At 39.8% G+C, this 16,573-nt stretch overlaps 1 protein-coding gene and 1 long non-coding RNA gene across 6 annotated transcripts in view; one reads left to right on the top strand and one right to left on the bottom strand.

The window, feature by feature from the left end:
* LOC103378174 (uncharacterized) overlaps window positions 1-16,573 on the bottom strand; it is a 74,280-nt gene that overhangs the window by 47,218 nt on the left and 10,489 nt on the right. For 4 of the 5 annotated variants that reach the window (XR_003049553.1, XR_003049549.1, XR_003049550.1 and 1 more), the window contains exons 2-3: window positions 14,793-14,864; window positions 1,077-1,179 (exon numbers count right to left, since the gene is read on the bottom strand). This is a non-coding gene — a long non-coding RNA (uncharacterized LOC103378174). Of the gene's footprint in view, window positions 1-1,072; window positions 1,180-14,792; window positions 14,865-16,573 lie in introns of all 5 variants that reach the window. The other variant, XR_003049551.1, reaches the window with a different exon arrangement.
* Window positions 7,756-11,031, top strand: LOC103378173 (putative nucleotidyltransferase MAB21L1). The gene has a single exon (XM_008309286.3). The coding sequence runs from the start codon at window positions 8,912-8,914 to the stop codon at window positions 9,989-9,991; it is 1,080 nt and encodes a 359-aa protein (XP_008307508.1). The 5' UTR covers window positions 7,756-8,911; the 3' UTR covers window positions 9,992-11,031.

The following is a 16,573-nucleotide window of genomic DNA, read 5'->3' as shown; positions in this document are numbered from 1 at the left end:
CAGAAAATCATCACTCCGCTCAACAGATGGAATTAAATTGAACTCTTTGTCATTACAATACTACTCCTAGCTGGGTTTATATTCCACTGACTAGTTAAGAGTGTTATGACTAACTTTAAGTTTTCAGGTAGTTAAATAAACTGACTTTATGGAACAAACTCTCTTAGTTTTTTCTTCTATAACAATATATAACCAATGTACATGTCAGGTAACGTGTCGTCGGGGTAACTCTTTTGAATTTGAATTTTACCGTAGGTTGATACGTTTACACATGAACAACATTTCTTGCTGCAGTTTCTTCTCGAGCGTTCCAGATTCCTGTTCGTTCTCCCTGCACTTAGAGGATGATGAAGCAAACGGCATAAATCAGAGCGAGGAACTAGACCAGACTCCACTCCTCCAGACTCCGATTCTATTCATTAATAGAAATGATCTGTCAATATGCTGCGCTCAGTTCGCACGTGTCACCCTGGCCCGGCACACAATGGGCCGGGCAGCTTATGAACTCCAGGCACCACTCTACCGAGTCCATAAAACAACTGGCAACGCCGCTGGGGAGTACCCCGAGACACCGCCCCTCCTACACAGACCACCAGATGACACAGATGGGGCAAAACCAAACAAAGACGAGGCTCCCTTTGTACAGAGAGGGACCCCCTTCCAAAAGCCATTCATGCAACAAATTGAGGAAATCTGGCCACGGAACGCTGCCCGTTTGCTCTTTTATTAGCATGAGCCGCATGTCACAGTAAGTGAAATTAGATTTATGGCTCCCTAATGCGAAGGTGCCTGAAATCAAGGACGTATTTTAAAGTAAAACAAACTCTGTAGACCATGTTGATTCACACTGTGCATCTGTGCCAACCAGGAACTGCCTGTTATTTAGCACACAACCCATAGGTATAAAAAAACATGTCAGCATGCTAATGCGCTAAACGCACCAAAGAAGGACAATGCTGATCCACGTGTTTATGTGCTCCCTCCAGAGCTGATGGATTGTTTGCCTTAATTTAGCTCAAGCACCGTCAACATCTATATTTTAATGTTTTAAAGCCCAAAGTACAGGACTTACTTACGTCTGATGCTAAGATTGGAGCCTGCGGTGTCCTTTACACTTCCATCGCCAGTTTTGGCTGGAACAGACCGGCTCAGAAACATGGGAGAAGCATTTTCCCTTCTCTGAAAGACATAAAGTTGAAAGAAAGAGAGAAACATTTTTATTTCCGAGCAGTGATAAAAAGCAGCTCTCTGAAGAAAAATAAAAGAGAAACATCTAAAAACCATGTGCTCGACGGAGCACATTTAGTCTGACAGTGTGTCAGGTTTCTGTCAACCAAAACAAGTTAATGATTTCCTAAAACCCGACCTGAAATTAGAATTTTTTTTTTTTTCAATTTCCATTTTCTTGTTGCCCAGCAGTCCGACCCATCCCTCTATTTTATGGAGTCTTCAGAAAATCGCTTTAGTAAATCCTGATATTTAGAAACGTGTTCAGTCTGTGTCCTAGAATAGTCCAGATCACATGAAGACCAGACACATGGAGATACTGGAGTCTGAGATGCTGTGCAGACTTGGTTTGTCATACTTTACCCAAAGAACATCTGAAAAACCTGTGCCGACTGTGTCTGTTTTTGGTCCATAGAATATGAAGTACAGCACGAGAGCCTCTGCCTCTGCATTTACCTAGAGCAGTTATATACAGCCGAAGTTTTAATTTCTCTCACGACGTACATTAGATCTTACGGTCACAGTGAAATGCTTGAAATGTAGTTAAAGCAAATTAATTTTTTTAACATTTCTTTGACCCCATCAACGAAGCCGCAGACACTAATGAGTCCTGGTAGTCGTGTTCTATCAGTCAGACATTTTTGGAGAACCTCTAAACTGCATGGAGCCCAAGGACTTTCACCGTCAGCTCATCACTTACAAAGGCTGGCTTCCATGTAGGTCATTAAAATGTGCACTCGGGCTTTCTCTTATTAGACTGTGTACATTTTTCCTTTCTTGTTCCTCCTCAACTGCACAGCCATGCTGTTGCCTCTGCTGCAATTTGCATAGAGGGACATTTGTCATCATTAGCCCTGCTATGACAGTTGGCACCCAGCATCTCAGATCTCGAGGACCGGCAATTATGAACCCTTCATCCCTTATTTAGGAAACATCGCCTAATTTTTATCACAGGACTTGAAAAAAGCAGCATCTGATTACTGGCAGTTCACAATGTAAGCATGCACAAAGCTTTTCTTACAATTCCTTTGTGTCGCACCCATTGATGTTCCCCTGCTCTTTGATCATGTGACACGTGGAGGACAACTGTACTCAGTTATGGTGAGATTTGAAAGTGCAGATAAGACAAAGACTGCAGAGGGGATTCTAGACGAGCGTCAAGGGGTCAGTGAGCAGATGATTACTGCGCCCACATTTAGACGGTGGACATCCTGCCAACATTAAGATTAATGGCACCGCCATTGTTGATGCCGACCTGGATGTTTGTTTGGTTTTTTTTATCTTTGGTATGGAAAAGATGGAAAAGCAAGAATGTTTTTTTTTTTTTGAGAAATGAAAGGAAATGAAAACTAAAGAGACATCGAAAAGTTAACAGTTAACAGGAAACAAGAAGGAAATACAACAAAACTGTGCACATATGGCCATGGAGTCATGTACAGCAACATCTGCTTGTAAACATCGTGTACGGATATTCAAGTGTTTGTGTCAGTGTCAGAAATTAGCAGTTTTAATGGGGAAATCTCTTAAAAATCAACAGGTTCTAGATAACTATAGCCGGAACTGGCTAAAATAATGGATCTGACAGGTTTTGTCAGGTTGGAGATAAATAGAGCCGGAACTGGCTAAAATAATGGATCTAATGTTCTAAAGAATATTGCAAAGGACTAGGGCAAATATATATATTATATATATATATATATATATACATACATACATATATATATATATATGTATGTATATATATATACATACACACATATATATATATATAGCTTCTTCCTAATATTAAAACACATGAAAACAAATTAAACATTAGTCCAAATATACTAAAATGTACTGAAATACTGTTGCGAAATCACCAATATCTGTCGCCACAAAAGATTTTTAGGAGCTAATCAATAAAGTCAATAAATTACTGTCCTTTATCCACCCGTGTCCATCAGTTGTAGTAATACTGTAAACTTTACTGCGTATTTTTGTGCATGAAATACGGCTGAGGATCATCGTCTAGATAATTGTAGGTATACATGCTAAATGCATGCAAATACATGTATGTAATTTATCACAAAGCTGACAAGCGTACCATATTGGGGGGGGAGGTGGGGGGGGGGGCAAATGAATCTGAGACAATCAATTAACTTTCATAATTTAAACTTCTCTCTCCAGGTTGTCTTTTTTTCGCTGGATTTCAATCATGTTCTAGGGTTTGAAGCCTGATGTTGATACGGTTCACACACTGAACACAGCCTGTGGACCTCATCACCAGCCTGGCTCCGTGATAGCCTCTGGATATGGAGCGGCCCTGGCTCCTCCTGAGGAGATCAGGTTCATACACAACCCGGGATAAAACAAATGAATGTGACAAAATTCAAAGGGGGCCCAGAGTGAGGCTGTAGGGCCCAGAAATTAACTGCTCTCCCACAGAGACACCATATTGCCTGGAATAATGATTTTTTGCTATTAAAAAAATCCCAATAAAAATTTAATTTGTGTCACAAAGAAATGTACACAGTGCATAGAAACCAATCCCCAAGGGAGTAAAATATAATATTTGACTTACTTTGAGAGCGAGTATTAATGTCACTCCTCTGACGGGCGACGGCTTTTAATCTGATTCATATACAGTAGAAATATGTCACTTTATTAAGTCATCTTTGACAGATCAGCACATTAGTGTAGAGGCTGTCTTATAGAGTGCTATAAGATTGGACTTTGCTTGAGATTATCTTTACTGCACAGTAAAATGACACTGGAGATTTAATGGAAAATGCTGGAAAGCCCTTATTTGTTGCTCGGTAATAGGATTATTGAAACAAAGAGGACGTTATCCATAAGTGTCTCAACAGATTTCACGTTATTATCGTCTGGATTCTGTTTGAACTGAAGCTAAAGATCGCACTCGTGTTTCACTGACTACTTGGTTAATGGATAGGTTTAAAAATTGAAAGTTAAAAGAAGGTCTGCTTCTTTTAACTTTCAACTGTGTAAGTGTAATTTAATGAAGAGTACACTCGAAAACGATCTTTCAATGATGGTAGTTTCCAATTAAACTGGGTACAAAATAGTATGATTTAAAAAATATATGTAATATATGTATAAGAGTGGATAAAAATTGTTTGGTCAACACCACTAAGCCAAGAACACTGTAACATGTTAGTAAAAATAAAAAAATACTGTAAAATATGGTGACGCTTTATTATATTTTCCTGATAGATATTTCTTAGAAAAGCTCATGGGAAAGTCAAGATATTTTATGGACAATGTGTAAAATAAAAGGGCTTTCCCAGAGCGGTGTATGAACAGGGCACTGCTTTGTATATCGCTGACAGAAACAGTAGTATCGCTTTGAGGGTCACGGCAAAGGCATCAGCTCTACAGTCATGCAAACCATGAGCACTGTCATCAAAGGGAAGTGTACGCAGCACTGACCGTACACAAGTGTCTGTTCGTGTTAACAGGGAAGTCAGTCTTTCAAGAAATAAGGACAAATATGGTGGAGGGAAAATGAGCAAGTGAAGAGCGCAGGCTCTGCAAACAAAGACGCCTTCAATACGGGGTCACATGTTTGTGCAAAATTAGAGGGTTGTTGAAGTCATTGTATTGATTTACACATCCATGCATGCACTTTGCTGGGTCAGAAATAGGTCCCAGCTGCTGATAACACCCTTGTATACCGCATTAGATTTATTACTGCAAGCTGGTGAGATGGCTAACACAGCTCAAGAGCTAACAGTGGTGAAGATATAAGACATAAGATGAAGGGTAAGACTTTTTTTTTTCAGGCAAGACCTGGCAGCTGGAGGTTGTGTTCCTGATTGACCTCTGTGCCACCACATGGCTGAGATGAACATGGTGGCGATCTCAACCAAACACGACCCTCCCACCACTGTCAGCATCACGTACGTGGACGTGAAAATCGGAGAAGGCGCAAGTGGGTTTTAAGGTGTCCGATATATAAGGAGCCAGGTTTCCTGATACGTGAGTCTGCTCTGGTTTTAATAACAGGCAAAGTACCTGCTGAGAAATGAACAGTGGGAGAGAAGAGAGAGTGAGAGAAAACACTTTCAAAGTCGGGCAGCGGAGGGGGCTTTAAACTGTCTGACATCTTTATGTACCGTATTCTAGCCTCTCTAAAAACACTGGTGAAATTCCAGACCTTTTATGAAGACCTTCTAAATGTCACCTACAATTAAATGAATGGCACTGGCACAAATTCTAAGACATTCCCCAAAAACAAACCTGACTTTTATTTTTATTATGACATAATGTAAAAAGACCGTACATAAAAAGTGAAACATTATCTTAAAAATCTGCTGTTTGGAAAGTTGTACGCAGCTTCCCTTAGCACATGAAAAAAAGTGTTTTGATTTCACTGAAAAAAAGATGAACTGAACAGAGGTCTCTCTAGAAAACCAATGGTTGTCACATAGTCAAAAAAACTAGGCCTTTCATCTACGGTTGATCATTTTGGTGAATGTATTCCATTTGTTCTTCACAGTGACATCTTCCCAGTGCCATAGAAGTAGCAGTAGGTGTGCTCTCTCAGGTTGGGATATCTGCTGGTCTAAGGTAAATACAGATGACACTGCATATTATATTAAGTGATTTAACTAACCTCACTTTCTGTCTCAAACTTCTATGTTTAATTAAACAGTACAGATAAAGTACACATGTGTTATCATCCGTACCTAAAGGATCACATGTCCGTCTTGAGTACTGAGTATGAGAACAGGAACCTTAGAGTGGTGTAAAAACAGATATACCGCACCATTACTGAGCAGATGCTAACCAAAAAACGTAAAAGCAACATAAAGTAATTCATACTCCGTATCAATATATATGACACAAAATCCAAATCCAAAGGAGCTTAAAGTCTGTAGTAAAACTGCAGCTGAGCTAAACAGCATCTCTGACGATAGGGAAAAAAACCTGAAAGCTAATGTTACGTAGCAATCAACCCAGAAAATGAGCTAAATCTTCTTTTTAGTGTCTCTTCCCAACTGTGCAGTTACTGGTTAACTTGAAGAATTCTTAGAAAAGTGTAGAGAAGATGTCTCTGCTAACAGAGGTAGTAACATGTACAAATACTGTAGGTGACAGAGAAAGCTAGCTACTGAAAAACAATCAGGAGGTTCATTCACTTAAATAACTTTTCACTACATCATTTGTTCATTCATTAAATGGAACTAATTTAAGGCTAAATCCTAGATTCGATCAGAGAACACTCACACATTCATCAGGAATCAAACCATCCCCTCTGAGCAGAACAGACAAAACCGATCTAATTTCCGATTGGATATAAAAGGGAAGAAATATAATTTCATGCAAAAACCAAGACACATTTAAATCACACATTTCAAATGTGTTCACTTTAGATGGAAAAAAGATAACATCAAACTGCTGCTACAGCGCCCCAAGTGAGGAAGGGAATTTACACAACACATTGTTTTGTTTTTTATCATTCTAATAACCAAAGACAACCATGACCACAATACAAGGAAACAGAGAAATAAAAATCCTGTATAAATCAGTGAAGTAAACTGGAAATCAGGGAGAAGAACTAAACAATGACGAATGCCCAGGGAGAACTTCGCTGGGAGACTTAACTAGAACTTGTTGAAAACTATCTCAAAACAGTGAGTTTGTTATTCAGTCTCTAAGAATAAACAAGTGAAAAATGTGATTATTTTTGACCATGAAAACATTTTTGATCACGCTCACAGGTTCGGAAAACATTATTCTTAGATTTAATAGTTCAAAAAAATCAACCCTGAAATGGAGATGGGCAATAATTTCACCCCACCGTCCCACCCCCCAAACACACACACACACACACACACATAATCCGGCTAACAAACTGAATCCATGCGCGTGAGCCAAAGTCAGAGCTGATAAATGACAGCGACCTCAGTTTATTACTCTCTCCAACTGCTTTAGTCTATTTGTAATCTTTTTTTTATTTTAAATCTTCTTTAAAGTGGTAACATGAACATCCAGAAACAGAGAGTTCAGTGATGAAGGACAGACAGGCCTGAGTGTGAAGGACATCGCTGTCAGTAGGAGCAGCAGAGGGACGTCGAAACGCAGCGGACACAGTTGGAATCATCTGCGTTTTGTTCTCAATTCTTTCTGTTAGTTTTCTTAAATAAAACGCACATATTTGTGAATGAAAACGATACATAAATTCAACGTTTGTTCTTGTAAAATTCGCTTTTTTTGACAAATAAATCATAAAATAAATTGTCAACGTGCGGCGCATTTATATACGATATTCAAAGGCACTCGGAGTTAAAATGTTTACACGTTGATTATTTCAATCAGATTTTTGAAATTCATTCTCTTTTTTATATTAATAAAAAATCGTGTAAAAGGTATTACATACTCTCTTTCACTTGCAGCTGATCTGTGTCAATCAGGGGCCAAATACTTTGGTTGTATTCTCTTTTTTATATTAATAAAAAATATCATGTAAAAGGTATTAGATACTCTCTTTCTCTTGCAGCTGATCTGTCAATCAGGGGCCAAATACTTTGGTTTAAATGCGCAACAGAGATTTGTTTTTTAATAATAGAGCATATTATTTACACGGTTAGGAAACATAGTAAAAAAACTCAATTTTTAAAACACCTTAGTAAATAATAGCGGCGTAAAAACGGGCCTTTACAACAGAAAAAACAAAAGTCCAACAATTTACGCACGAAAAACGCACAAAATCATTTAAAAACACCTACGATTATATTCAATGCTAACGATTTATAAAGAAATATTCCAGCAGATGCGATATATAATTTTTTTCATATTATTCAGACAATAAATAATTAAGTAAACCACCTCTGCCATTTATGATTCCATAAAAAGGTCTTTAGGGATCTGATAGTTCCGGCAAAAATAGCAACATAACGCAGCTTCAACACACACACACACACACACACACACACACACTTTCTCTGCTCTTCTCTTTCTCCTCTCCAAACGTGTGGCTCCACATCCACTCGTCGACTTCAACCTGTACTTTTTTTTTCTACTTGTATATAAATATTACCCGAGGATGAATTTGTTTTCGATCAACTGAAAGAAAGCGATGACGCATCAGACAGTGATTGGACACATCGACTTCAACTCCTCCCTTTGGACTGAAGAGTGTGTGTGAGTGAGTGTGTGTGTGAAAGAGAGAGAGGGAGAGTGAGAGAGAGAGGGAGAGACTGTGTCGTGAGAGTGTGTGTATGTGTGGGAGAGACTGTTGTAAAACACAGCAGCACCGGGGCGTCCTCGTCAGCAGGGCACACTCCACTCACCACACTCACTCCACTCCACTTTGTGCGCAATTACGCGTCCTCCTACATACCTGGCACAGGGATCTACACAACAACACGAGAGGCGGTTTGTTCTTCAAGCTGCTGCTGAGGCTGAAATGAACTTTTGATGTCACAGCACTGAATATTTTAACGACTTTTCCTGAGGCAGTTATGGTGCAGGAGCTGTGAATGTTGTGACTTGGGGTTTTTTTTTACGCATGTGCTTCGTGCACACTTTGAGCAGCTATCTTTAAAAATATCCGGGCCGTCATTGTTTCTTTGTAAATCGATTACTTTCTTCTCTAAAATTGGCTCCCGTACAAACAGCCGCGTTGGATCCCTCGGCTTACTGCGAGACTCCGGTATACAACCCGGATCTCTGCCCTAACATGATAGCCGCGCAGGCCAAGTTGGTGTACCACCTCAACAAATACTACAACGAGAAATGTCAGTCTCGAAAAGCGGCCATCGCCAAGACCATCCGGGAGGTGTGCAAGGTGGTGTCGGACGTCCTGAAGGAGGTGGAGGTGCAGGAGCCGCGCTTTATTAGCTCCCTCAGTGAGATGGACAACCGCTTCGAAGGACTGGAGGTCATCTCACCCACGGAGTTCGAGGTCGTGCTCTACTTGAACCAGATGGGGGTCTTCAACTTTGTGGATGACGGCTCCCTGCCCGGCTGCGCCGTGCTAAAGCTTAGTGACGGCCGCAAGAGGAGCATGTCCCTCTGGGTGGAGTTCATCACTGCCTCCGGTTACCTCTCGGCGCGCAAAATCCGCTCCCGGTTCCAGACTCTGGTGGCGCAGGCGGTGGATAAATGCAGCTACCGGGATGTTGTGAAAATGGTCGCCGACACCAGTGAGGTGAAGTTGCGCATCAGAGACAGGTACGTGGTGCAGATCACACCCGCCTTTAAATGCACCGGGATCTGGCCGCGGAGCGCTGCACACTGGCCGCTGCCGCACATCCCTTGGCCGGGGCCGAATCGCGTGGCCGAGGTGAAGGCGGAGGGTTTCAACCTTTTATCCAAAGAATGCTACTCGCTGAACGGCAAGCAGAGCTCGGCAGAGAGTGACGCCTGGGTGCTGCAATTCGCAGAGGCCGAGAACCGGCTCCTGCTGGGCGGCTGCAGGAAGAAGTGCCTGTCGGTGCTGAAGGCGCTGCGCGACCGACACTTGGAGCTCGCGGGACAGCCTCTTAACAACTACCACATGAAGACACTGGTCGCCTACGAGTGCGAGAAGCATCCCCGGGAGTCCGACTGGGACGAGAACTGCCTAGGAGACCGGCTGAACGGTATTTTGCTACAGCTTATTTCCTGTTTGCAATGCAGGAGGTGTCCGCACTATTTTCTGCCCAATTTAGACTTGTTCCAGGGGAAACCGTCCTCTGCTCTGGAGAACGCCGCGAAACAGACTTGGCGCCTAGCGAGAGAGATACTCACCAACCCCAAAAGCCTGGAGAAACTCTGAGGTAAAAACAAAAGGCCCCGGGAAACTACCGTAGAGAGGCCCCCAAAACAAACGACTAAAATATCATAACATATACATAATTTGGCAACATTTAATTCCCGTCCCTCTTACTGGATATATTCTCTCTTTCAGAACAACAATTTAGCTTCTCATTTACACGCGCACCTTTTCGAAAGTGTCAACAATTCTAGCATTTCTAAACCAGGAGGATGCTTCTTTCTACCCGTGTCCACACTTCAATATTTGTTAAAAACATTTAAAAAAAACCCACACAACTGTACATTGTATACTGTAAATACATTCCTTACATGTGATTCTTACAGTGGTCTGATAATGTGAGTGTTGTTCTTCTGTGACACGTAAAAAGGCTCAACCTGTTTTGTTTTTTTTTAAACTGAATCTATTTGAAACATTTCAGTCCTTACTGTTAATTTATTCCTGCATCCGTGGTTTAGTCTGACTCACCTGTTTTAGTGGACGCTCATTTCACTTTTTAAAAGTTTACCTTTTTGATGGCGTAGGCGAATTAACGCCGCAATTAAAACATTGCCATCAATTTACTTGAATTATTATTATTTAAAATATTTGCTCGTTTTTTTCCTCTACCATGTTTCGGCCTACATGAGAGGGAAAGGAAACGATGACACATTATATATTATAAATATATAAATATTACAATTTCATTGAAGAAAATGCACTTGAAATACACTGGATTATAACATCTGTGATTTGAGTTTTTTTTATTCTGTGTTTGACCGTAATTTAAAGAGCTAATAAAATAAGCTGTTTTATATCCGTGTGTCCTAAGATGGTTTCATGAAATTGATTTTTTCGAAACAAAAACTGAATTAGCATTTTTTATCCTCATTACGAAACTTACCGAACTATTTAAGGATTTATTTTAATTGATACAAATTAATGCGTAATACTATTTAAATTTAGCACGATTAGTCAGACGACCGTGGTGACGTGACCTTTTTATCCAGATAATCCCTGGGGTCAGTTTTTATTACAAGGAAAATAAACTGCTTAAAAAAAAACAACTAAAAAGAAACAAAACGATAAAAAATATAGATGTGATCATACAAACAAAAAAGTAAAAAAACCAAAAAAAACATTTTATACCAGACAATGTCGCTTTTGTCGCAGGGTCGTCGTCGTCCTGCTCCAGGTCCAGTGGTGCTGAATGACACCAGGACCAGGGCCACGAACTGGGCCGAGCCGCTCAGAACAACGGGGTCAAAGGCGCAGAGCAGGACAGGACACAACACAGCATCATATCTATTTAGTCTACATTTGAGGAAAGCTGAGACCAACGGTGTGGAATATTAGAAAATACTGGAGGAAACGTCATCCCGCAGACGCTCGTTGTGCGTAATCGTTATGCGCAAAGTCATTTCGTAATTAAATTAAAAATATATTTTTTATATTTAAACGTTTGTACATAATTCAATTACATTTATTTCAGTAATTGTAATTTTTATTTTATTTTACATTAACACGGACCAAAAACATTTGGGAGCTAATTGCGCGTAAATTACGCAAAGTGAATTTGGCGTGGTTCAACTTTTTTAGTGAGGTCATTTGTATTCTTTGTATTTAATTTTTTTTTAATCGTTTACTTAAAATTGTTTTGACCTGAATCATAATAAATTAGGGATTTCCTAAATAAATGACCACCAACACGACCCTGTAATTATTTCTCGTGTTACATTCGGTTTCACACAAAAAAAATAAAAACTATATTTTCTAGGGAGTATGTAGTAGGATTACTCCATTGTCGACGCATTTTTATGTATAAATAGAAAAAAAGAGTCAATTTTTCAAGTAGGGATTCTGTTATTCTTCCTGTTTTCCATCCTCCATGTTTCTCGGATCAGTGTCGCAGCAGCAGCAGCAGCAGCAGCAGCAGCAGTAGGGGAAGCCATGTCACAGTGATTTGTCTCAAAACCCAAGGGGAGCTCTTGAAAATCTCGGATATTTATCGATCCCTCGTCCTTTTAAAAGTCCAAAGAGCCACATTAATGTCTCATCAATCTTAATCTGCGCTCCTCCGGCCAATTACAGCCGATCGTGTTACAGGAATACAAGTGGATTTCGGTCCCAAGTCCCAGAGCGTCTCTCCATCGCTCTTACGGGCTGCAGCAGTCGAAGCCTGCAGCCTGCAGCCTGTTGTTATTCTGCTCCTCTCAGTCAGCGTCGGTCCGTTCAATGGCAGAGATCCTATCTACTGATGCTATCTGACCGGGGCCTGACGATACGATTACGCTTTACAAGGTCCAAATCATAAATATTCATCTATTTTACAAGAGACCAGGTCAAGAGGTCAGCAAGGCATTATACCATAAATGACGACTTTTACAATAAAACAAATAATAAAACCACACATAAAATAGAAGAAAAAAAAATCTGCATATATTTTTTCATGTATTTTTCAGATGTTTGTATATTCACTAAATATTTTTGTAAACAAAGAATTCGCCAACCTTTTTTAAGGAAGCTAACGTTTAATCCACTGTGATAGTTGACATTGCTTTTTGCTGAATAACTGGCGAGTCGATGACATCCATGTTTCTCTATTAAGATACGCTTCAGCAGTCGAACAAAATCTCTTGGTCGTTGTCCTGTTGAAAGACATAACACGAAGACTCAAAACTGCTGCTGACTGTTGAGGTTTCCTTCTAGAACGTCCTTGTTTTTTTTTTCTCTTTGTCTATAATTTCCTTTACAACCACAAGTTTCGCAGTTCAGCGATGCATTTCTCCAAACATCAGTAACATTTCACAGTCAAACTTTGGGTTTTGTCCCCTCTGAGCGAATCATCTGCTTCTAGTCTTCAACATCTTTGTCCAAGTCGTTGGAGGTGAATTCCAGCCTATTTTGGTGTCAAACCTCAAAATCGCTTTTCATGCACGATTCTACCGACTGTGGTTATTGATTCTTCAGTTCCAAACTGGACCCAGATATTTATTATTGTCTTGGCAGTTCTTCTAGACTCTTTAGACACATTGCTAGCAAGGTTTTGAAATCTGTAGAGTATTTTTTCACTTTTGTTCTCCACAGTGTGAACTACTTTGAACTTCTTGGCAAACACTCCAGTTTTGACACTTGGTGTCATTTTGGTATTTTTGTTCTTCTTTGTAAATCTCAAGTGGTATACATTTTTTTCATATATTCATAAAGGTTTTTTCAATCTGTTGCTTGTCTTCCTACTACTGGAGTAGCATTGTTCTGGAAAAGTCCTGCTCTGTTCCCAATTCCACCCAGCCAGTATTAAACGTGGAACCATGAGTGGGCTATAAGACCATGCCATGCACTCGGAACCGATGTTTATTGGAAAGGCAAGTAGTGGGCATAACGGGCCGACTAGTGTAGCCTACAGGACCCATGAGGGGCCCACATGGAGATGCTGAAAACTGACATTTATAGGACATCATTGAATCACGGCCGATGGAGAATTTCAGCTCCTCTACATGAGGAATTTGACCAACAACAGATTTATAGACAAAATTTGCTCAGTGCATAAATCTGTAAATAACAAAGGCAGCAAAAGAGTCAATGATATACCGAGTTTTCAGGATCAGTTATAAAAGTAGCAGCGAGTGGTAAAAATGTCCAGCTTTTTTAAAGGATGTCTCTGGAGATTTCCATGCTCTATTAATAACAGAAATGTTGCAAATCAAAGGCCTTGTTTCCCTGTTGACGTTTGAAGAGAAACTGGGTTTATTTTTACTTCAGAAACTTAAATTTAATTTTACCTAAAAAACATACTGGAAATGAAATTACTGGTTGACCAATTCTGCTTGGTAAATAGGTAATGAAACCATTAAAATATTTATTGGCATCACTGATGAATTAATAGTTAAACAGCTGCTTAAATAATTATCAAATGTTTGACTACTGAATTCAAACATTTTATTTTTTTGTAACGTGAAAAGAGCCGGGCTAACTGTAGCTTCTCTGTGTGGTTTGTGAGTTTAAAGAAGGACATTTAAGGGTGTGGTCTTTCTTAACACGTTTGGGAAAACAGTTTTATGTTTACTGATCCAGAGGCAGCACGAAGGTGTGCTATAGACTTAGGTTTAGTAGAACTAGTAGAACCCTGGTTCTAAAATAGCTGCAGAGCATCTTTGTTGCAAACTTTGTTACTGAAAACCATTTGCATTCCCATACAAAAACACAGAGCTGTAATACATGACGGCTACAGCTACAGGGTTACAATGGTCCTAAACTAGTTCAGATGAATGCATCCATTTTCGGTAATAGGGATAACACAATGATTCTGTTGGTATTATATGAAAATTGTCTGTCTGAAAATGTCATATATATGACGAATGAGTTTCTATAAAATAGTTTCTCCGTGGCAGAAGAGTTCACACAGTCAACACTGACAGTGAAAAGCAGAGAGGGGTTTTACAGAGGGACGGCGTCTACAGTGACATTCACTCCACAGATCGACCAAATTTAACCCTGTAACCCACGACTCAGACACCGTTACAGTCCATTTGCTTTTTGCTGTCGTTTTTTGATAAAAACAAGAGAGCGCTCAGACACACTTTGAATCCCAGGACGTTCACTCCACGTCAAAAATCACTCCCACACAAAATAGGAGGGATGCATGACACAGCGTATACCAACCGTGTCAAATCATTAAAGATTAAGTGCAACTTCAGATAAGGCTATAGTAGCTATTAAAGTTTTAACCTAAATTTTAGAGCCTACATATTTTTCATAGTGTGATAGAGTTCTGTACCTATGGGGTGACGTGACTCGATTTAAGTAACTACTGTATGTCACTCACCTACCACAGCAGTAACACAGCGACGGAATCACGACACGCCGGAGGTCGACGACATCGTAAACCAAGGACCTCCTGTAAATAGAAACAAAAAGTAGGTCAAACGTCTGTTTTCTCCACATGCAAAAACAAAAACAAAGATAAATGTAAGGGCTGCTCCATAAATGCCTCAGTGGACGAGACGCAGTTTTTGTTTGTACATAAGTCCGGTGTGTCATAAATCAGCATATCTGAAATAGTGCGTTCCTGGACCAAAGTGTGTGACTCATTGATAGAAGTTGAAAAAGCCAGACCTTTCTTATACGAGGGGATGCATGTGGTTAGTATTTTCTCAGCTCTTTTGTGTGAACTGCTGTTGCAATTTCTTCATAAAAAATATTATTGTACTCCATCTGTCAGAGATTTGGACAAAGAGACACATGTAGTTGATATCATTTTTCTGCCAATAAGTGTTGTATATTTTGTTTCCCATCAGTGGTACAATTCAGCAGTGACTGTGCAGATAATTGTAGGAAAAATCAAAGTGGAACTGCAGAACAGTGGTTTACTAAAGTAGTAAACAACAAAAGGCACAAACAACGGAACAACGTGCTGGGAGCATCATTTGAAAAGGAAAAGGAAATGGGCAGCGATTTCCAGTGGTTTACAGTAAATGTCCTCATTCATGCATGTCCGTTTAACTCACCATCAGATATGGCAACCACTGACACCTCAATGCCTCAAATCTCCAAAAACAAAATTAAAATGAGTTCATAGGTCCTCGTCCAGTTTTGCATTTTTAACAACCGTTCTTTGGCTTCTGATTGACTGACAGCTTTACCTGCTTTCATTGTACTGCACGTGTGTTTCAAGTGCTGCTTTGATTTCAAATCACTTCCATTTTTACGCAGCCCATTTAAATATATGTGGGGCCCAGATGGATTTTAATCAACCTTTAACTGAAAAGTAATGCTGTCAGCCAAGTTTAAACAACTCAGAGAGACAGTTAGAGAAATAAAAGTGCAGGAGGTTGAGCGTCACATGTGGTTTCTTCATCCAAAAACCTGTTGTTTTATAAGACACATTGATATTAGTGCGGCCCAAATATGGGTCCAGAGGCTAAAAGAGGTTTATGAACAGCAACAAATATTTGCAATAATAACATTTTCAAATTGCGTCCAAACCACAGCGAGGACAGTGAGAAAATAATTCCTGTCTCTGCCAGTTTTGTTTTCTTCTCTTTAACGAAACGATAATTCAAAGGGAAACAAACCTCTCAGTATTTTAACACAAAGCCTTCTGTCACATCAGAGGAAGGACTAAATAAATATATATATAAAAAAAGTGAATAAATAATAATACATTAAGATAAATAGAATGAAACTGCAAAGTAAACACAGAAATCAGAAGAACTGTTACACCGATACCAGTGGAATTTCAGTTGAAAACACCACTGTCGGCTTTTCAGTGAATAAAGTGTCTCCTTAACAAGATAAACAAGTTAACACACAAACTGTTAGTTAAATGAGTTCCCAACGAACAAGTGACTCTGTGAGGGGTAAACTCCTCATCTGTCCACTGTGCTGTTCAAGTGAAAAGAGACGTTATTTTGCGCGCGTCTTCAGATGTTTTATTCAATTGCTGGTATCGTAGCAGAACCAGTCCTACAGCTGGTCCTTCTCTCTTCTCCACTGATGTTGAAATACCTCCAAACTGCTGACATTGTTTATTACCTCAACTACACTTGAGGACAATAAGACACTGAATCAATATACTAATGATACTAGCACGGGTATTGGTTTATC

Source organism: Cynoglossus semilaevis, chromosome 4 (assembly GCF_000523025.1).
Source record: "Cynoglossus semilaevis isolate Cse_v1.0 chromosome 4, Cse_v1.0, whole genome shotgun sequence".
NCBI classification, from domain to species: domain Eukaryota; kingdom Metazoa; phylum Chordata; class Actinopteri; order Pleuronectiformes; family Cynoglossidae; genus Cynoglossus; species Cynoglossus semilaevis.
Note: the sequence above shows the minus strand (reverse complement) of the source record. Positions and strands in the feature narration are given on the sequence as shown.